The sequence below is a fragment of the Sus scrofa genome, chromosome 7, assembly GCF_000003025.6.
Source record: "Sus scrofa isolate TJ Tabasco breed Duroc chromosome 7, Sscrofa11.1, whole genome shotgun sequence".
NCBI lineage: Eukaryota > Metazoa > Chordata > Mammalia > Artiodactyla > Suidae > Sus > Sus scrofa.
In genome coordinates this window covers 99,531,172-99,552,849 of record NC_010449.5, presented here as the reverse complement: position 1 = coordinate 99,552,849, position 21,678 = coordinate 99,531,172, and the positions used below count along the sequence as shown (strand labels likewise).

General features: G+C 52.2%; 1 protein-coding gene across 3 annotated transcripts in view; it reads right to left on the bottom strand.

Annotated features, from left to right (window-relative positions):
* Positions 1-21,678, bottom strand: part of ESRRB (estrogen related receptor beta) — a 188,344-nt gene that overhangs the window by 146,629 nt on the left and 20,037 nt on the right. The window contains exon 1 of one of the 3 annotated variants that reach the window (XM_021099542.1): positions 16,725-16,790. The exons of the other annotated variants lie outside the window; for them this stretch is intronic. Coding sequence (XP_020955201.1) covers positions 16,725-16,786 — 62 coding nt within the window. The 5' untranslated portion in view covers positions 16,787-16,790. Of the gene's footprint in view, positions 1-16,724; positions 16,791-21,678 lie in introns of those variants that run through there. 3 annotated transcript variants of the gene reach the window in all.

Sequence of the window (21,678 nt, the reverse complement as noted above, 5' to 3'; positions counted from 1 at the left end):
ATAAGTGATAACAGTCCTCAATACAGAAAGGCAAGAATCTATAAACTCCACTCCTGACCCCCCCCCGCCCCCGCCAACTAGCCCTGAGCAGCAAAATCAGGGTTTAAGCGCCAAAGGAGGAGAAACATCCATCAGAATAGCTCCTGCATGAGTAAGAGAGATGAAGGAAGGAGCCACTGCTTTGGCAATCAACTGGGTGTTGGCTCAGTGGGACAAAGAGGCTCCTTCTAAACTGTTTGCTTGGAGTCCTTGACCTCAAAGTGGGCCTACAGGAGATGCCCTGGACCTTAGAGCCAGCAGAAGCCGGCTTCGAGTCCTGGCTGCATCACTTAATAGCTGTGCAACTCTGGACAAATTACTTAACCCCTCTGGGCCTTGAGTTTTTTGGTTTTTTTTTTTGTCTTTTTAGGGCCACACCCATGCCATATGGAGGTTCCCAGGTTAGGAGTTGAATCGGAGCTTTAGCCGCCGGCATATGCCACAGCCACAGCCATGTAGGGTCTGAGCCGTACCTGCGGCCCCCACAGCTCACGGCAACGTTGGATCCCCAACCCAGTGCGCAAGGGCAGGGATCAAACTCGCATCCTCATGAATGCTAGTTGAACTCCGCCTTGAATTCTCTATATGCAAAATGGAGCCATACCCACTTAGAATTGTTGCTGGGCAGATTAGTGAGCTGGCTTAGTGTCTGTGATATGCCCTCAGTGGCATCAAGTATCCATAAGAACAGCTCATATCATGTAGGCTGCCCCTGTGCTAAAGGCTTCAGGCAAGTTCATATTTAATCATCCCTCTCTATCCCAGGCCCGCTCTACTTCCTTTCCTTTCCCTCTCTCTCCCTCTCTTTCTCCCTCTCTCCCTCCCTCTCTCTCCCCCCCCCTCTCTCACACACACACCCACACACACACTCATGAATGCTATTAGTCCTTCTTTTTACAGATGCGGAAACTAGGACTCGGGGAACACGTAATCAGCCCAGGGTTGCCCAGATTTTGAGAGACCTCGCTGGGATCTAAGCCACGTCTCTCTGGCCCCAGGCCCCGTCACAATATTAAGCTTTTCTCACCGCTTGCACGCACTGGCGTAGATGGACAGCAGGCTAGTCTAGAGGCCGGACTCCTTAAGCCCACAGAGAGTAAGCCACATGGGATAAGAAAATATAAAGTCTGAATGAAGCCATCTCTCTATAGAGTGAGGCTGCACCCAGACGTCTAGCTAATTCCAAGGGGCCGGGCGGGATGGAGGCAGGATGGACGGGAAGGCTCCTGGCCAGCAGCAGCATTAGGAGACCCCGCTGGCCGGCTCTGCGGGCGGTGTCTGCTCGAGCATCTGCCTGTGAGTGTGCGTGTGCGTGTGCGTGTGCGTGTGCGTGTGTGTGTGTGTGTGTGTGTTGGGGGGCGATGTTATTCACAGCCGCTGGCCAACAGTAAATAAGACAGTGGGGCTTGATTCATGAGGACTGACAGGAAATCTATAGCACGTGGTGTCTATAATCCACACGCTACGACGTGGCAAAATGAAAGAACAACAGTCCAATTACGGAATCCTGGTTGATCCCATGCACACTCCTCAGACCAGGCAGGGCCTGGCTCAGGCTGGCGGGGGACAGCCTGTCAGAGCGGCCGGGGCAGGGCAGACGCCCCCCGGGCCTGGTCACGTGGCTCCCAGGCTCCAGAAGCAGCACAGCCAGCTGCCTGGGACACGGGAAGGGGTGGTCTGGTGGCCTGCATTCCCAGCCAGCTCACCGAGAATCTGGCCCCTGGCATCTTGAGGCCCAGCCTCGGAGGAGTCTCTCGGGCAGACAAAAAGCTCCCATGCGCTCCGTCCCTTGGTTTAGAACCGGGAGACACATTGTGTCGCCCTGGCTGGGTGCTGTCTTTTCAGGGTCCAGCCTTTGAGGCACCAAGAGAAGGTGGGACTCTAGAGCCCAGGGTGTAGTTTGCCTCCCCCCAGGCCACAGAGCAGTTCCCCAGCAGGTGTAACGGGAATCCCTGCAGAGGTTTCCCCACTTTTAGGGCAGGACCTGCTGCTGTTCCATCCTTTCAGCCCCCAAACAGCCCCGAGAGTGCCCAGGATTGAATACTGTCCCACTAAATACATGTCCACCTGTGAATGTGACGTACTTGGAAATAGGGTCTCTGCACATGTAATCAGGGGAAGGGAGGTCATCCTAGCTGAGGGGGGCGGGCAATGTCCTTCTCAGAAGAGGGAGGTTTGGACACTGAAACACAGACAGACAGAGGCAGAGACCAGATGCACCTATAGGGCCAGGAATGCCAAGGATTTCTGGCCACCACCAGAAGCCGGGGAGAGGCAGGGAACACATCCTTCCCTAGAGCCGTTGGAGGGAGCTTGGCCCTGCAGACAGCTTGATCTTGGACTTCCAGCCTCCAGAACCCTGAGAGAATGTCTGTTGTTTCCAGCCACCCAGTTTGTGGTACTTTGTTACAGTAGCTCTAGGAAAAGGAGCACAAACAGGATCCTGCACACGGGAAGGAGCCAATCAGGCAAATGTGTGCAGAGCACCGGAACGGTCTAAATTCAAGTCTTGAGGTCCCCCTGATCCTACTCAAATGCCCTGCCATGCCTTTCCTTCATGGCAGCCGGAACACGTGCTCAGAAGCTCGCATGGTAACAGAGCAGGTTTGGAGCACCTGTGTGCCAGGCACTGTGCCAGGCACTGTCCCAGTCCCTTGCAAGCAGGAGTTACCTTGATTTTATCCTCATAACAACCCTCTGAGGTAGGTACGGTCACAAATCCCATTTCACAGATGAGGAAACTGAGACCAGAGAAGTTATGAAACATACCCCCAATTACACAGCTAATTAGTATCGGCATTGAAATCCAGGCAGCCCAATTCCAGAATCTGAGCTGTGTGCCATTGCCCTATTTAAAATCACCCAGTGACTTCACGTTGCATTTAGAATAAAGTAGAAACTCCTTACCTTGACGGACAAGCTTTTGCCTGATGGATCTCTCACCTAACCTACCTCTCCAAACTCCCTAGTATGTGGTTACAAATTCTAAGGCCAGATCAGAAGCAGCCAGTCCCCTTGGATATTCACTCTAGGAACCCAAGCACCAGGCTGTGAGGAAGCCCAAGCAGCAGAAGCCCATGTAAGAGGACCTGAGACCCCTGGCTGGGAGTCTGGCCAATGGCCAATGCCCCCTGCTAGACATGTGGGTGAGCCATCAACTCCAGCCCCACTGCAGTTGGATGTTCGCAGAGCAGCCACAAACCATTCTCCCCAAGCCTTGCTCACATTTCAGATTTATGAGCAAAATTCATGCTTTTTATTGTTTTAAAACACTAAGTTGAGGGGTGGTTACATGGGACTCGAATCCAGACAGCCTGGCTTCAGGTTTCATGCTCTCAAGCACTGCATCACATTTTCTCTCCCCTCCTTAAAACCCCTCCAGGCATTCACACTGTGCGTAGAATAAACCACCAGCTCCTCACTGTGACTTTCAAAGCCCTGCGGGTCTGTCTGTCCAACTTCTTGGTCCACTCTTCCCCTCACTGCGTTCCACCCACTTCTGCTCCACGAACATTCTAAGGACCCCAGGTCTTTGCATGGCTGCTCTTGGCACGACTTGGTCATTCTCACATTTCCTGCTGACATCAAAAAGTCCCAAGGCACCTTCCTTGAACACTCCGTCTCCAAGATCCTTCTGTCTCCCCAGCCACTGTCTCGCCAGCGCCCTGTTTAATTCTCTCCTCACCATGTATTTCACTTTGCAGGGCTCTCACCCTGTTTACTCAGTCACCACCGCCCATCTCCCCACTAAGTGCCTCAAGAGTAGGAACTTGGCTGTCAAGTACGCTGCTGTGATCCTAGGACTTGGCACCGTGCCTGGCATGAAGTAGGTGCTTGATGAGTTATTTCCTTGATGAATGAATGAATGAATGAAGAATCCAGGCAGTTACTATTTATCCAGTTCTTACTCTGAGCCAGAAAATATGCCACATAACGGCCACCCAACAGCTCTGTGCATTCAATGTTACTCTTTCCGTTTTACAGATGAGAAAACCGAAGCTCAGGTGGACCGAACCCAAACCAGAGCTCTTTGGCCCCACTGCCCATGCTCCTAAGCACCTGTTTCCTCATCTGGGTTAAAGGGGATGATCCCATCACCAATCTCTCAGGAAAGAGTGCAGGTGGAGGTATCTGTAACATGCTATGTCAGGTCAAGGGGTGCCTTTGCTGTGATGGGCAGGATTCCCCTGGTCTTGGAAAGGCCTGGAGCTCACAGGCTTCACCTGCAGGCCTGCTTAGGGCTCTCACCAACCCGACCTCCGACCTTGGCCCCCAATGTTCCTTCTTACTTGGTAGGATGCCACCTCTGCTGAAAGGTGTGTGATCTGGAGAGGCAGAGGCAGGGGGTAACTCACACCTGGGCAGGCCTCCTGGGCACTCTGGTCCCCAGGCCTGGTCCCTGCTGTGACCTCCCATTACACCCAGGATCCCGCCACCATCCTCTGGCGTGGTCCTTAGCCCCTTGTCGCCACGTACATCCCCACGTCTCTGAGGGGAGGCCGGGCATCATCCTTGGGTGCACGGCCGTGGCCACAGCTACCGCCTGCCATTCTGAAACTCTACCCTGGGGTCCCCACCAGCCCACGCCCAGGGTCAACCAGGCTGGTGGCCTCACAAGGTGCTCTCAGGGACCATGAACTCCACCTCCCGACTGCCACCTGCTACACCATTCTCCCGCAGATTGGAGGCTATCCGTTTGGAGAAAGGGGAGACTGGGTTTGTCAAAAGCATCTCACAAGAATCCTCCTGTAGGGACCTTCTGAGATTAACCTGTCGTGCTCGGTCTCATTCAGTTTTGAATATTCTTACTTCCCTATCTGAGTAGTTTAAAGAAGATAAACTTCACCACCAGAACTAGGTTCAAATTCTGACTCTGAGAGACTGTGGGTGAGTTCTTTTTACTTCTCTGAGCAGGGACTGAGGTCTCTGTCTAGGAAGATTGTTTTTTCTTTGCTGTTGGTGTTGTTTTCCACTTTTTAGGGCTGTACCTGAGGCATATGGAGGTTCCCAAGCAAGGGGTCAAATAGGAGCTGCAGCTGCCGGTCTATACCACAGTCACAGCAACTCAGGATCCTTAACCCACTGAGAGAGGCCAGGGATCGAACCCGCATCCTCATGGATACTATATCAGGTTCTTAACCCACTAAGCCACCATAGGAACACCCTAGGAAAGCTGTTTTGACCAATTAAATGCTTCATAGAGAGCTAGCACTTGTGAATTTCAGACTATAGAATAAGGAAAATTATCATGGATAGAGAGAGGCATTACATAAGGATAAGGGGGTCACCTCTTTAAGAAGGCATAACAATCCTTACTGTATATGTGCCTGATAAGAGCAAGTCAAAACACATAAGGCAAAAGCTGCCTCGAGAAATAGACGACGCCACTATTACAGTTGGAGACAGCAACCCCCTTCCTTCCATCAGTAGTTAGGAGACCCAGCAGGCAGAAAATCAGCAAGGACATAGTTGGACTGAACAGGGTCATTAATCAGCTGGACCGAATGGACATGTACAAAATATAGACTACCTGACTTTACATCAAATTGAAAATATGAAAAACAGACTTAGGAAACCGGGGTTTAGGTGTGATAATTCAATTACAAAAAAAAAAAAAAAGAGCTAGCACTGAGCCTCTGCTCCCCATCCTACTCTGGGAGCCCCAGGGCCCATTCCTTCCTGGGACTTGGCTTTAGAGACCAGGAGCATTGCACACTTTTAAGCTGAGTCTCGAGAGAGACATGCCAGCTGCCAGGGCCTGGGAACAAGGTTCTAATGGTGTCGGGAGAGCTGGGAGGCCTTGGGGGCAGGAGGCCACCGGGAATGATCACAGGAACTGGTTATCGGAGGCCTGGCCAAAGGGGTGTGAATTTCAGGTACCTCTGAAAGAGGTCAGAATGTGGTGTGGGGGCAGGGGCAGCAGGTCGCGAGGCCCCCAGCCAAAGAGCTGGGACAGTGTCCAGAGAGGGCGAGCATCATGCTCTTCTGAGAAACGCCTGGTCTCCGGCCCCAAGAGGGTGCAGCTCAGAGCTGGAGACCCAGTCCCTGCAAGAGAGAAGAGGAGGGAGTGCCTCACGTCAGGGATGCTGGCACACGTGGATGAAAGGGGGCCTGGGCAACCTGGATTAATCTCAATGAACCCACCAAGCAGCTACCACCAAGCAGCTACCCGGCTGCGGACGGGTCTTCGGGGGCCACCGCTCCAGCCCTGAGAGGACGGGGAGATTACCCCCATTCTCGTGAGGAAACTGAAGCTCAGAGAGAAGAAATGATTGAACACCCTCCAAAGGGCACCAGCATTTCAACTCGGACCCAGCTCCACCTTGCATGCTACTTCTGTCACCCCTAAGCCAGCAGACCTCACCCAAGGCAGTTTGGCAGCCCTGCTGCTTGGCACCTCATTTGCCACCCCCTAGAGTCCCCTGAGGATATTCAACACTGCTGAGCGGAAAACTCACCTCGGAAAGCCGGAAAGCCGGGAGGCTTCGTCTTTAGCCTTTGATGATGTCAGCTGTCCCCAGGCCCTAAATAAGGCCACTCACCAGATGGTGGGAAGGAAGGAACAGCAGGCAGGAGGGGAACACAGCTACCTGCACACACATCTCAGTTCATGGTCATGGCTAACCCTCAGGTTCACAGGCAACAGAGCCCAGAGAGGTTAAGCTGCTCCGTCTAAGGTCACAGAAACTGACGTGCAGCCAAGGACCAGGCCATAGGAGTCCAACCCAGAACTTCCTTGCATTTTCGATGATGTCATTAAAAACACTGAGCAAAAAATGAAATTCAGAGCTAAAGAAACGAAAGAAGCATGGGTCAGGAGCACAGGGCCTGGAGACAGGGATTCTTGCACCTGTCCACCTCCAGGCCCTCCCCTCCCCCTGCCCCCCCCCCCCCGTCCCCTGTCCCCGCAGTCCCTCTGAGGGCTGTTATCTGAGGCCACATCCCCTGCCCCTGGATGTCAGAGCCGGAGCGATTTCTTCTGTGTTGTTTGGGAAGGACGCGCTCCCTGGGTGAACGGCCACTCGCCAGCCCCCGCTGTCCTTTCCCTGCCTCCAGGGCCCCCCACCCTGGCCCCCCATTGTTATCTGTCAGGACACAGTAATTAGAGATGTGGCATGCTTGATAAAGATTGCCGCCTGCCCCAAGATGGAACTGCCCTCTTGGACGTGTCTAATTAAAGTCCTGATTGATAAGATGAAGAAATCCCGCCCCAATGGATGTGTGCTGGCCTCTCCCCGCCTCAGCCTCTTCATTATGGTGGCGGGAGAGAGATATAAAGGACCCCAGGAAACGCTCCTACAAACAATCAATATGTCCTTTTGTGCGACGTGAGGGGCACGCGGTGCAGTCTTTTGAACGGTTCCCGGGGCTGTGGAGGCAGCCGTGCAGCTGGAAGAGCCCCCGTTGCCTCCGGCTGGCCAGGCTGGGGGCTGCTCCTCTGCTCCAGCCTGGGTCTGCCCAGGGGATGCCCGGCCAAGGTGCCAGGCTGGCCCAATTCTCCCACCCAGACTGTCTCCTCCACACGGCGCATCGCAGCACGGCAGGACCCCTGGCAAAGCACAGGACGTCACACAGCTGGACACCACACATCCTCTAGCAGCCTCAAGCTGGATGGGCACCAACACGTACATTGAAGGTGGAGCCTGGAAGCCACTTGGGCTCCCGCTACGGGGCGCTGGTGGAAGGGGGAGAGGAGGTGATGCCCGTCACCTTCGAATGCTCACCATGTGCTGGACATGTCGCTGAGTGAGTTCGTTATCTCATTTCGTCCTCACAACCAACAAACCCTATCAGGTAGCTATTATTACCCCCATTATAGAGGCTGGGAAACTGAGGCATAGGGAAGGGAGGTTACTCGCTAAAAGTCACCCAGCTGCAGCCCCGCTTTGATGCCAGAGTTCGTGCTGACATCCACGATGCTACAGAGTGGAAACGAACAACGGTACCCAGATCATACCCTCCTTGGACACACAAATGTTATTTTAAAGAATTTTTAAGAGCCCAGAGAGGGAGTGCCCATCGTGGCACAATGGAAAAGAATCCGACTAGGAACCATGAAGTCGTGGGTTCGATCCCTGGCTTCCCTCAGTAGCTTAAGGATCTGGCGTTGCCGCGAGCTGTGGCGTAGGTGGCAGACATGGCTCAGATCCTGCGTTGCTGTGGCTGTGGAGTAGGCTGGCAGCGGTAGTTCTGATTTGACCCCTTGACTCCTAGCCTGGGGACCTCCATATGCCATGGGTGCAGCCCTAAAAAGCAAAAAAAAAAAAAAAAAAAAAAAAAAAGCCTAGAGAGGAACCTACTACACTCGTGATACTTGTCACTGGGGAGGGAGGGGAATAATGGAACTGGGAAATGGGCAGAAAAAGAGTCACTAACTTACCTGAATTGTGACTTCTGCTATCAAACTTGAAACATATATAACCACATATTCTCAATCATCAATTTGAGATGGTAGATACATACTATTTTCTTTTCTTTCTTTTCTTTTTTTTTAACAAACAAACCTATTCTCTAGAGGAAGATGAAATAGTCTATACTCTTCTCTCCCCAAGTAGGAGAGAGTATGGCTCCGGCGTTCTTGTAAATACGCTGCAGTTTCCTCGCTGGCTCTGCCGAGGACAGGCAGCGTGGGGCTGAGGGGCGCCCTCTGGCTATGAGAACACGCAGGTTCCTGCAAGGGGCCATCACCCCGGAGCCATAGGTGACTCTGGTCAGGTGTACCAAAGGCTCATCCCAGCTCCCCTGGAAGGCAGGGCTGGTGCCAAGGTGGTAGCTGGGGGCCGAGTGGCTGGGCACCCAGCACTGCCTTCCTCCAGCAGCCAGGCCGGAGCCAGGACCAGGGTCTGATGGAATGACATAGTGCCAGACCAGCTAATAAATAGAAGTAATTTGATTAGCCTTCTCTAACTGGTGATAAGATCCTGACAAACCCTTTTTTAATGCGTTTCTGGAGCAGGATGAAATTGTTTCATTCGGAGAGTAGGGCCCCCCGGGAGTCGCCTTGAAGCTCCTTTAGTGAGAGGTAAAAATATGCCAATCATTAATGAGGGGAGAATTACGGAGACTTTAATACAATCAGAAGAGGAGCCCTCAGGCAGCTCGGGAATAAAACATGCCCTTAAATCCGAGAGAGAGGCGGCTGGAGGCAGGAAGGAGGAGGAGGCTACAGAAGCACAAATAGCCTTAGCCCTGTGGCCCGTGTCCTCAGGAGACCCCGTGCCACACACATTAGGGATTCCTACCTGCTGGTGAGCGGGAGACACAAGACAGAGTAATAATGAGGCTGTGTTCATTGAGGGTCCCCCGGGTACGGTCTCCTCAGAACAACGACCAGGATCTCATAAGTTCCTAGAAACGCCAGTGATTGACGGAGGCCTGCTTCCTAGTGCAGCTGTGGGAACAAGAGCTTTGAAAAGCCCTTTTCTGGAGGGACGAGAAAGTCATTGGCATTGTGGAGAACTGCAGGTGATGGAGCGTCAGCCAAATGAAAAATCAAGCACCTGCCCCCCAGTCCAACACTCTCCCCATCACCTGCTTCCTAGAAAGTTCTATGGATTCTGCCCACAGTACCATGGAAAGTGAGAAGATGACAAGGGAGGTAAGCGGACCAGTCTTTTTCTGGAACGCCCTCAGTCAAGAGGCAGGGGCTGGAAAGAACAGAAACACTACCTCTGGGTACACTTTCCACCTGCCAGTGGTTTTCACAAAGCTGACCAGGGCAGCGGGGGGAGACTGGTTCCATGGTGGAATCCTCCACCTCCACCCACTGGACAGCTGACCTCGGCCCCATGCACTGGACAGATGGCCTCGGGGCCACTGCAAGTGGTTTCTGTCTCTCACTGACACCCTCAGTGAGTGGCATAAGGGAGTGGCCGTCCATCCTCGGAGGTTGACGGTCCCGTGGCATCTCTTTCGATACTTCTCACTGCTCCACACCAGCTACCGGCCTCCTTGCTGTGCCTTGAACACACCGAGCCCATCTCTACCTCAGGACCTTTGCACTTGCTGTGTGTTCCCTATGCCTGACCTGCTCTCCTATAGATGTTTGCAGGGCTCCCTCCCTCACCTCCTCGAGGTCTCTACTCAATTCCAGTAAGCGCCCTTGACGCCCTTGCTTTCCTATTTCTCCATGCACTTACCTACTTAATGTACTACACGCATTTATTTTCTTAGATTTGGTTCTGTCTTGCTTTTATCTGCCCCCCAAGCCGCTAACACACATGAATGTAAGATCCACGAGGGTGAGGACTTGTGTGTCTCTTGTTCGCTGCTGGATCGCCACCCCCAGAAGAGGCTGGCACACGTGCCGGAATCCCTGAAGAGGGAGAAGGGTCCTTGGGGAAGTCTCCCTACTCCCACTCCTGCCCTGGCCACATGGGGAGAAGCATGGCCTGCTGCTGTCTGGCACCCCAGGGGGAGGACCAGGGAAGGGAAGAGAGGTGCCGGCAATGAAGTGCGGGCACAGGGTGAGGAGGGCAGAGAGCAGTGGGCTGGAGAACCCAGGAATCAGGACCTACGGAGTTCAAGGACAGCTGGGAGGCAGGTGCAGACTCAAGGGGTCATGGGCTGCCCATGGGCCTTTCTGTTCTCTCCACCTGAGACCAGCTCTCTGCCACCCAATTTCTACTACCCCACGTAAAACAACACTCAGAAGTCAGCCAGAGGCTGTGGAGAGCCTGGGCCAGGACTGCTGCTCAGTTAAGACTGGGTCTTAAGCCCTTGGACTAGGCCCTTCCCATCTCTGGTCTTTGGTTCCCTTGGCTGAAACACAAGAGCAGAGCAGGAGAGCCCCAGCACTGCCATCCCGTGATGGCTGGAGCGTGTGGCGTGCAGCCTAGATGTAGCCAGTCATGGCGCCCTGTCAACTAAAAGGCAGCAAGTTTCTGCGAACAGGGTGAAAATAGGTTTTTCTAACCTGTTTTACATAGGAGAGGAGGCAGCTTCAGAGTGACACATGTGGTTTAGAGCACAGATTCTGGGGTCAGACTGCCAGGGTTTATATCCCAGGTCTTCCTGTTATTTGCTGTGCAACCTCAGACAAGTGACTTAACCTCTCTGTGCCTGCTTTGTCCTCTGGTAAAATGAATTGAATAATAGTACCTATTCCATGAGGTTGTTGCAAAGATTAAATATGACTGTATTACCTGTATTGGCAAAGTGCTTAGCACCTGACACTTAACAAGCATGTGATAAATGTTGGTGGTTGCTCTTATTAATTCATCACACCTGAGATCAGAGCTAGCCTAATCCAGACAGGGGCTTCCTGGCGGGAAGTAGGTAAAAGCTCAACCTAGAAACCAGCCTCACAAACATAAAGCAAGGGGGAAGAAAATGGCCCAGTCCAAGAATTATGCAACAGAGAGCCAACCAGCCAGGAAGCATTTATTGAGCACCTGCTGCCTATAAGACACAGGGCACATATCAAAAGAAGCCTGGGACACCTGTTGGTTTGTTTAATCTTCTCCACCAAACTGAAAACTCTGTCCCTTCGCCACTGTCACTACAGCACCCAGCACAGTGCCTGGCACATAGCAGAGCCTTCATAAACGTCGGGGGAATAAATAGCACGTACACATTAGAGCGTACTGGCCCCCCTGCCCCTACAGCTTCTTTTACGCCTCCTACTACAGCACTTCCCATAGAGTGCAAAGGTTTATGGGCTGACCATTTGCCCTCCCCACTGGGTGGAGCAAGCAGGCACAGCACCTGGTACATACTGGGCGCTCAGAGGTAGGGAGGATCGATCGAGGGATGGTTAGAGGGCAGCAGGAGTGCCAAGGGAGTGGTGCAGACTTTGGTGAGGTGGGTGGAAAGCAGAGAGGGAGTTGCCTGATGGAGATTGCTGTCGTGGTTGCGTGCTCAGGGGAGGCTCATGAAGGGGATGGGATGCAAGCCGGATGGAAGGGTGAAGGAGAGCATTCCAGACTGACTCAGTGCTAAGTTAAACAGGGTGGGCTGGGACCGGCAGCCCGCAGAAGGTGATCCAATAGGGAACCAAGGTGCCGCTCTTTCAGAGAAGAGCCAGCCAATCACAGGTGCCACCAGGATGCGGTCAACCCAGAAAGCCAGCTCCATGTGCCCAACCCCAAGGCTGATAGAGGCTCAGAGAAAGAAGAATGTCTCCAGGCCTTGGAGGATGAGCAGGTAGAATCCTCTACAGCCTCCATACTCACGTGGCCCCTTACCCCCGTCCCCCCAACCCGTGGTTCCTTGTCCCTGCTGTGAATCAGCCGGAACCCTTAAGGAGACAGTCAAGTCTCTGCTACCCCCCACTTCTATCTGCCCTAGCCGATGGTCACACAAATGTTTCTGGTTCCCCCAACCCACTTTCTTTTTTTTGTTGTTGTTGTTTGTTTTTTGTATTTTAGGGCCACAGAGGTTGGCATGTGGAGGTTCCCGCTAGGGGTCTAATCGGAGCTACAGCTGCCAGATCCACAGCAATGGATCTACAGAGCCACAGCAATGCCAGATCTGAGCTGCGTCTGCAACCTACACCACAGCTCAAGGCAACACTGATCGAGGCCGGGGATCGAACCTGCAACATGGTCCCTAGTCAGATTTGCACTGAGCCACGACGGGGGAACTCCCCACTTGCCCTCTTTTGGAAGAGAGTCACCGTCCAGAGAGAATGACTTGCAGGGCATGGCATGGCCAGAGGCTGGGCCCACAGCTGGACCCTGTCTGCAGTTGGGGAGCAGCCTTGGCACCAGAATGGGGAATGTCTTGTGGGCTGGGAAGCCAGCCCCCCCTCCTGGCAAGCAGACCCTTCAGGGGGGCCAGCCAGCAGGGGCTGCCTTGCTGCAAATGACTCCCTTTGTCATTCTGTTTTGTTATGATTAAAAATGCATGTCGCAGGCGAGGCCCTGGAGTGGAACCCAGTTGAAAATTGAATCATTAATATTCCCCCTCCAGCTGATGTCCCAGCGCTTCCCAGACGGCTGTGAGTGGGAGGCATGCAACAGTTTCAGAGTCAGAGCAAGATGGGGAAGACTGAGGGCGGCGCCAGGCCCCCCACCAGGGCTCACACCCCAGCCCTCCAGATGGAAACAGGTGTCAGGCAAAGTCTCAGCCTCTAGAATTTTCTCTCCAGTTTCTCAGGCTCTGTTCATGTAGCTGAAAAGGAATCCAAGCTCTCCAAGACTGGGCGTGATGGTGGCCACCGGGCCGGCCTCCTCTGCTGCCCCTCACCCCTGGCTACCAGCCTTCCCACTCTTCCTTCTGCTCTTTGTTTTCTGCCTTGCCTGCTCTTCCTTCAGAGTTTTGTTATCCTCAGTTCTCTAATTCTTCTCTTTAATAGCTAACATCTGATAGGACTTTCTGCCTGCCAGGCACTATTTTAGATCTTTATGTTTATGAGCTTAATTCTCATAACAACTCCAAGGGATAGGGTCTCTCACGACCCCATTTTGCAGATAAAGATACCAAAGCACAGAGAGGTTTAGCAACTTGCCCAAGGTCACACAGCTAGCAAGTGGCTCCAGACCTTGTACTCTTAATCTCTGAACTTGTGCTGTCAAATGCAGCTATCTGTGGCTATTGAGCCCTTGAAACGCCATTAGTCTGAATTGAAAAGTGCTGTGAGTGTAAAATAGACACCAGAATTCAAAGATTATTACAAGAAAAAGAATGCAAAATTGGAGTTCCTGTCGTGGTACAGCGGAAACAACCCCGACTAGAAACCATGGTGTTGCAGGTTCGATCCCTGTCCTCACTCAGTGGGTTAAGGATCTGGCGTTGCCGTGAGCTGTGGTGTAGGTAGCAGACACGGCTCAGATCTGGCGTTGCTGTGGCTATAATGTAGGCCAGTGGCTACAGCTCCGATTTGACCCCTAGCCTGGGAACCTCCATATACCGCGGGTACGGCCCTGAGAAGACCAAAAAAAAAAAAAAAAAAGAATGTAAAATATCTCAGTAATAATTGTTACACTGATTACATGTTGAAATGATATGATTTTTGATATATTGGGTTCAATAAAATCTATAGTTTTAACTTGTTGATTTTGACTTTTTAAAAATATGGCTATTAGAAAACTTTAAATTAGCTGAGTGGCTTCCATTTGTGGCTTGCATTAGATGTCCACCGGATAGCACTGCTCTAGCCCACACAGATCCTAATTTAGCTCTCTCCCAGTTACTCAAGCTGAAGCTTAAATGCCACCTCCTCAGAGTGGCCTTGTCCATCCTCAGAGAGAGGCTGCCCCAAGCATCCTCTTACCCACTTGAGTAGCATTGGATCCCCCCCAGGCACATGATAGATGCTTCATAAATATTCGTTGTAAGAGTGATCTAGAAATTGGTAAGGAGGAGTGTTGGGATGGAGGCAAGGCTGGCTTTTTGATTTTCCTGACTCTGAATCTAGGGTGAGAGGCAGGGACCAAAGCTGCAGTGCCCCGAAACAATGACCACTGAGTTGCCTGGGGGGCTGGCTACCCAGCCTCCTACTCTCTGTTCTAGGAGCCAGATCAAGTCCAGGACCAGGCAGGCTCCCAGCCAGCACGGCCAGGATGCACCCCCTCATCCCTTGCCCCTGACCAGGGTCTAGGAGCCAGCCGTCGGGCCCCCCCAACAGAACCATACATAGTGGAGCAGGGCTGAGTGGGAACAAGGCTGGCCTCTGCCTGCTGGTCCACGTGGAGACCTCCAAGTCAGCCCCTGGAGAAGAGGACAGGATGCTGCATTGCCCAACCCCCTGGCGCCTCCCCCTCCCCATACCTCATAACCCCTTCCTGTCGTCCTTCAACTTGAGAACCTTGGAAGGTCCAAGATCAGCCTCCCCCAGCCCACTTCACAAATGAGGGAAAAAACAGGTGGAAGAAGGAGCAAGAAGATCTGAACCCCACCCCACAGCCCCTCACATGCCCCCCCATCCCTGTGTCTTCTTTTCATTGAGCTCTCATTGATTTACAATATTGGTAAATTTCAGGTAGACAATAATTTCTAAAGATTAATACTCCATTTATAGTCATTACAAAGTATTGACTATATTCCCTGTGCTATGATATATCCTTGTAGCTCACTTATTTTATACACTGTCATTTGTACCTCCTAATCCCACCCCCAGGTCTTTAAGAGCAGGCACTAGACAGCTGGAGGCCTCATACAGCCAGCACTGCTCTGCGCCACCTCTGAGCTAACTCACATGGGTAGGGGCCTTCATCCCCCGGTTATAGAAGAGGAAACTGAGGCACACAAAGCTGATGGAGCCACAAGGCGAACTCAGGTCTTCTGATCCTGCAGCTGACAATGCTAACAACTGGGTGGTCACCACTGAGCACTGAGGCCACAGGAAAGGTTCAGCTGAGGCAGGCTGTGAGGGGTCAGGCAAGGGCTGGTTCTTCCTATTTTTTTCCTTTTTAGGGCCACACCTGTGGCTTATGGAAATTCCTGGGCTAAGGAGTGAATCAGAGCTGCAGCTGCCAGCCTGTGCCACAGCCACAGCAACATGGGATCTGAGCCACATCTGCGACCTACACCACAGCTCGCGGCAATGCCGGATCCTTAACCCACTGAGCGAGGCCAGGGATTGAACCCGCATCCTCACAGAGATGACATCAAGTTCTTAACCTGCTGAGCCACAGTGGGAACTCCAAGGGCTGGTCCATTCCTAATGACCCCTGGCAAGTTCCACCTGGCCGGATTGGAGGCTGCAGCTGCAGCGGTGAGGGAGGAGTCTGGGAAAGCCTAGCCCTCTCCCTTTGAGCCCCTGGAGGTCCCTGTTCTGGTCCAGGCCATTTCCCTTGCGTTCCAGTCCGGCGAGCCCTGCCGACATGGCAAGCAGAGGGTTTACTCTAACCCCTACCCTTTAGGGCAGGGCAAGGCCACCCAGAGGCTCTCGGGCAGGGCTGCTGTCAGTGTTGATTTGAGGGCGCAAAGAATGAAGACGAAGCCTCAGCTGCCAGTCCTGCCCGCTATGGGCTGCCCTCCCCCTCCATTCCCAGAATCTCCCATGAGCCCTCAGCCAGCCTCCACATCCATCCCCCATCCCACAATCCTGTCTCCTTTCGGCCCCAGTCCCAGGATTCACCCCGTGCCTTTGCTCATGCTGTTTCCCCCACTGGGGACACCCTCCCTTCCTGCCTCTACGCCTGTACTTCGTTTCAGATGGAGGCTCAGCTGGAATTCCGAACCCTTCACAGAGCTGCCTGATGACCCGCCCACCGCTGCCAGGAAGGGCTGCCAAACTTGTACTCTGGGGGCCCTGCTCAGCGTGGGAGAAACGGGTCAGAGGGAGTGTGCCAGACAGAGCAGGGGGCAATCTTGGCTTGGGGCCACCTCAACCTCATTTTGGGGACACCCTCAGCCACCTGTGTAGCTGCTGCCGTCTGGGAGGAGTCTTTGAGTGGTCACCCATATTGTTCCGCCAAAAAAAAAAAAAAAGCACAGGGCAGCTCTTTGGGGAATTCTAACTGGCAACCCTCTGCCACTGTCTCCAGGCTGATGAGAGTCCAAGTCCAGGAGCTCGGCCCTTGGGAAGACAGAGGCCTGTCTCTGGGGGCCGCACTGCATGGCCCTGACCCTAAGACTTCTGGGCCTCGGCCCCTCAGGCTCTGAAGGGTAACAGAGCATTTGCTTCCCAGAACCCAGGGCTTCTTCAGAACTCAGGGCCCCTCCCTGCACCATGAAAAGTCTGGACGCCTTGCCACTTGGTGACCGCAGCCGAGGGGCTGGCAAGCCTCATCACTCACCCATCCTGGGACGTGGGTGCTGAGCCAGTCGGGAGACGGGAGTGAGCAGGTGCCTCGTCCATTCGCTCCTCTGTTCCCCACCCCTTGGCCCCGGACCCTCACCCCGCCCCGCCCTCGGCCCCACTCAGTCCCCTCCCCCTTCCCCTCCCTCCCTCCCCCGCCCCCATCTCCCCAAGGACAAGCAAAGTTATTACAATAATGAATTAGCCCGCCCGCTTACTGCCGCCACTGGCGAAGACAATTATCCCCCCGCACATCCCTAGCCGCTGCCGGCTCCCTCATAAAGACAGGCTTTGGGGGCCGCTTTGTGCTTTGATTGGAAATGAAGAGATTGCTAATTAGGGAACACCTGCTGGGACCCGGGCCGGCTGAACAATGGCAGGACCGACCGTGCGGCCACTGAAGGCTGGGCCGTGTGTGTGCCCGGGAGCCGCCGGGCTCCGGTGCCCACGGGGCGGGGGCAGAGCAGGCGAGAAGGAGAGCCCGCGCCCCTCGGGCACCCAGTGATTGAATCCAGCTCCCCATCACCCCCACCTCGAAGCCGTAAACAAAACCCAGACATTTTATGGAGCTTTTCACCTTTTAAAGGATGCTAATTTGTTTAGGGGCGGCTGTAATTCTGCCCGTGTTTGCATAGGTCGGTGCCTGGCTTGGGCTGTGCCGGGTTTGCGCTGTGCACAGCTGTTTCCAGCTGCGCAGCCAGTGTGGAGGAGCTCCTGGCCTCCAGCTCCCTGCAGAGGGACGGGGCTGGGGAACTGGCACCCCCAGGTGACCCGCCAGGAGTGCCTGGTGTCAGTGAGAGTCAGGGACAAGAGGTCAAAGGGGAGTTAAACCTGAGATTGACTTGATTACTTTTTCTTCAGCTGGGAACCGCCTCCTTCTCCTCACGCCTCCCTGGGCCCTGGGAAAACAAGTTCACTGGTGGCCCCTTTCCCAGAATGAAAATCCCATTTTACACTAGAGTTAGTGAGGCATGGTGGCCAAACAGATACCCAATTACTTTTTTCATAAATACCGTAAAATACTGGCTGGCGAGCTCCCAGCTCACTCTGCCACCCTTGGCCCGTGCTGAGCAGTCAGTTCCCTCTCCAACCTGACTTTTTAGTCCTTGCTCCCTCTCTGAACTGGAAAGTGTACTAAGCAACTATTGTGTGCACAGAGGATCACACACACACACACACACACACACACACACACACACACACACAATTTCTTTAGGACATTTTTTTTTTTTAATATTTGCAACACATTTCCTGGCTCAAGAGATCTCAGTTCCAGCAGGAAGACCCATAACTGTAACTCTGGTGAAGCTGCAGGAGGGGCCACAGGGTGCATAGTGGACCAGGGCTGGAGAGGTGACTTCTGCAGAGGGAGTAGCCCCTTCTTCTCTGAGAAGGAGATAAATAGTCATAAATGTGTCTGCGCAAGCTGGGACACAGGAGTGCAACCCAGCCTGGCCCGTGTTCAGGAAAACAGGGTTTCAGCAGAGCTGGAGCCTGGGACTCAAGGGCAGTGAAGGGCAGGAGGGAGGTGGAGGTGAGGGCGGAGCCTGGGAGGTGTGCTGGTGGGGAGGGCTATGTGGGGCCCTGGCCATGGAGAAATATTCTAACTGGACATACCCACACTCATGCTCTTTGAAGCACACTGATGCTCTCATGTGTGGATTGGGGGTGTCATCCAGAGTCATGCAAAAGATGGGGGGAGGGGGCAGTTAAGTGGCCTCCTATCCACACACCTCTCTGCTGGTCCAACTCTAGATGCTTCCTCACTCACCTCTATCTTCTGCACTTCTGGTGCCTAAAACACGAGAATGCATTTGCCCACAGGATGGAACATTTGCTAAAATGCACGAAAATATCCTAGCAACCCCTCAGTTCACCCCAGGTGGCAACGGCCCTCACAGAGTTCTGTTTTCACCTGAGCCCTGGACTGAGAGTGATCTGAACACTCGCCTCAGTTTTTCCACCTACAGAATGGGGGAGTACTCATTACTCATTTGGGGCCTCCTACAGCATTGATATTCCATAATTCCACTAAGCACTGCACAGTGTTGAGATGCAATGCTTAAAAGTACAGGTGTTATCGGAAATAAACCCTTGCAAATATGGTCACATGATTTTTTTTTTTTTTTTGTCTTTTTGCTATTTCTTTGGGCCGCTCCCATGGCATATGGAGGTTCCCAGGCTAGGGGTCGAATCGGAACTGTAGCCACCGGCCTACGCCAGAGCCACAGCAACGCAGGATCCGAGCCGCGTCTGCGACCTACACCACAGCTCACGGCAACGCCGGACCCTTAACCCACTGAGCAAGGGCAGGGACCGAACCCGCAACCTCATGGTTCCTAGTCGGATTCGTTAACCACTGCGCCACGACGGGAACTCCTGGTCACATGATTTTTGATGAGGATGTCAAAACAACTCATTCAATAGAGAAACAGTCTTTTCAACACTCGGTGTTGGGAAAAGTGGATATCCACATGCAAAAGAATGAAGTTGGACCCTTACCTAACACCATACACGAATGTTTTCTCAAAGACCCCAATGTAAGACCTAAACCTATAAAACTCTTAGAAGAAAACATAGAGCAAAGCTCATGACACTAGATATGGCAACAATTTCTCAGAGATGACACCAAGGCACAGTCGATAAGAGGAAAAAAGAGAGACACACTGGAATTCATAAAAATGAAAAACTTCCATATATCTAAAGATACCATCACCCTACGGAATGGGAGAAAATGTTTGCAAATCATACCTCTGACAAGAGATTAATGTCCAGAATACTTAGAGAGCTCCTTAAACCCAACAACAAAAAGCCCCAAACAACTCAGTTTAAAAAAAGGCGAAGGTCTTGAATAGATATTTCTCCAAAGAAGATTTACAAATGCCCAAGAAGCATGTGAAAAGACACACACCAACTGTAATCACTGAGGAAATGCAAATCAAAACCACAAGGGGATATTACCTCCCATTTATTAGGATGGCCACTGTCAAAAAAAAAAAAAAAAAAAAAAAAGCAATGAAAAATCTAGGGCCAATAAGGGTGTGGAGATACTAAAATGATTGTGCACTGTCAGTGGGAATGTAATATACCACAGCCACTGTGGAAAACAGCATGGCAATTCCTTGAAACCTGAAGAATAGATTTACCATATGATCCAGCAATTCAGCTTCTGGGTATATACCCCAAACAACTGAAAGCAGGGTCTCGAAGAGTTTTTTGTACATCCTTGTTCATAGCGGCATTATTTACAATAGCTAAAATGTAGAAGCAACCTGAGTGTCCATTGGCAGAGTGGTATATACACACCATGGAATACTATTCAGCCTTTAAAAAGAAGGAAATTCTAATATATTCTACGACCTGGATGAACCTTGAGGACACTATGCTATGTGAAATCAGCCAGTCGCAAAAAGACAGATACTGTATGATTCCACGAATATGAGGTAATTAAAGCAGGCAAGGTCATGGAGACAGAAAAGGGAACCGGGATTGCCAGGAGCTGGGGGGAAAGGGGGGCAGGGATTTATTGTTTAATGGCTACAGAGTTTCACTTTTATAAGATGAGAAGAGAACTCGAGATGGATGTTGTGACAGTTGCACGGCAATGTGAATGAATTTAACATCACCTAAAAATGGGTAAGATGCTAAATTTTATGTTATATGTATTTTACATTTGAAAAAGGTGGCCCAAAAAAAAAAAAAAACAAAACAAAGCAAGACAACTACAACATAAAGTGTCAACCACTTAATTTTTTAAAAAATGTTAAGTTTTTGGATATGTTATAAACACTATGGTTCAAATATTTAAAAGCATGCTTTTTTAAAAAAAGCAAACACGTTAGAGAGAGACGAGGCTCAAATCTCCGCGCTGCACTCAGCAGCTGTGTGGCCTGGGACAAATGGTTTAACTCTTCTGGGCCTCATCTTTCTCACCTATAAAATGGGGGGAATCATAGTATGAAAAGGAAGAACACCAAGCAAGATGTGTGTCCGCTCAGTAATGGGACTTCCCCCTCCCCTTTTCCTCCCCCATCATCATCACAAGCTGTACAATTTTCCATGGAATAAAAAAAAAAAAAAAAAAAAAAAAAAAAAAAACACACACCTAGCTTAGTGTCAATATCCTTCAGCACAATTTAACAAGTATCTTTGTTTTCGGAGCCACCTGTATGACTTTCCCCTCTGGCTCATGTGAGAATGGATATTTTTCCAGGCCTGTCAGAGAGACATGGAAAAGCTGGCAAAGCCCCACCCCAACTTGGGGTCCAGGCCCCTAGTGGGACCCACAGGCAGCCACAGATATGAGAGACACAGGGCCCCTTGGCTGAGGATCCTTTGCCAACTGCTGGCACAGGCCGGGCAACGAAAGCCTCTGATGCTGAAGGACAGTGGGCCCTCTGCCCGGCAGCCGGATGGACCCCTGAGAGACACAGAAACACAAGCCCCTAACAGGTTGAAGGCACAGCTGCGAGGTCACCCAGCCCAGGCAACTGCCAAAAGCCAGGGCTGGGGTGCTGGAGATTGGGCCGATGCATGGTGGCTCCGGCAGATGGTGGCCGGGGCACCCCAGAGCCCGTCTTCTACCTCGAGAAGCAAACAGGCTCTGGACAAAGCTGCTGGCAGGAAGGTCCTGTCTTCCCCGACTCCATGTGTGTGGGGGCAGGGGTGGGCACAGCCAGAGAAGAAAGCTGTGTGGCTTTTTAAAAGTGTCATGGAGTCCCGACGGTCAAGGAGGAATGAGGAATTGTGCAGACACATCTCCTACCCTCCTCCCTCCTCCTGTGTCTATGAGGGAATTCTTGAGTCAGCAGGGTCGTAGCTTTGACTAATATTACCATCGGAACTCCCCCCACCCCGCTGCCCTGGCGAGTTTGCATCCATGTAAACCCTATGGTATTTATTGTCCGTGAACTTTAGCCACCAAGCCACGAGGAGGGCAGAGCTCCTGAGCC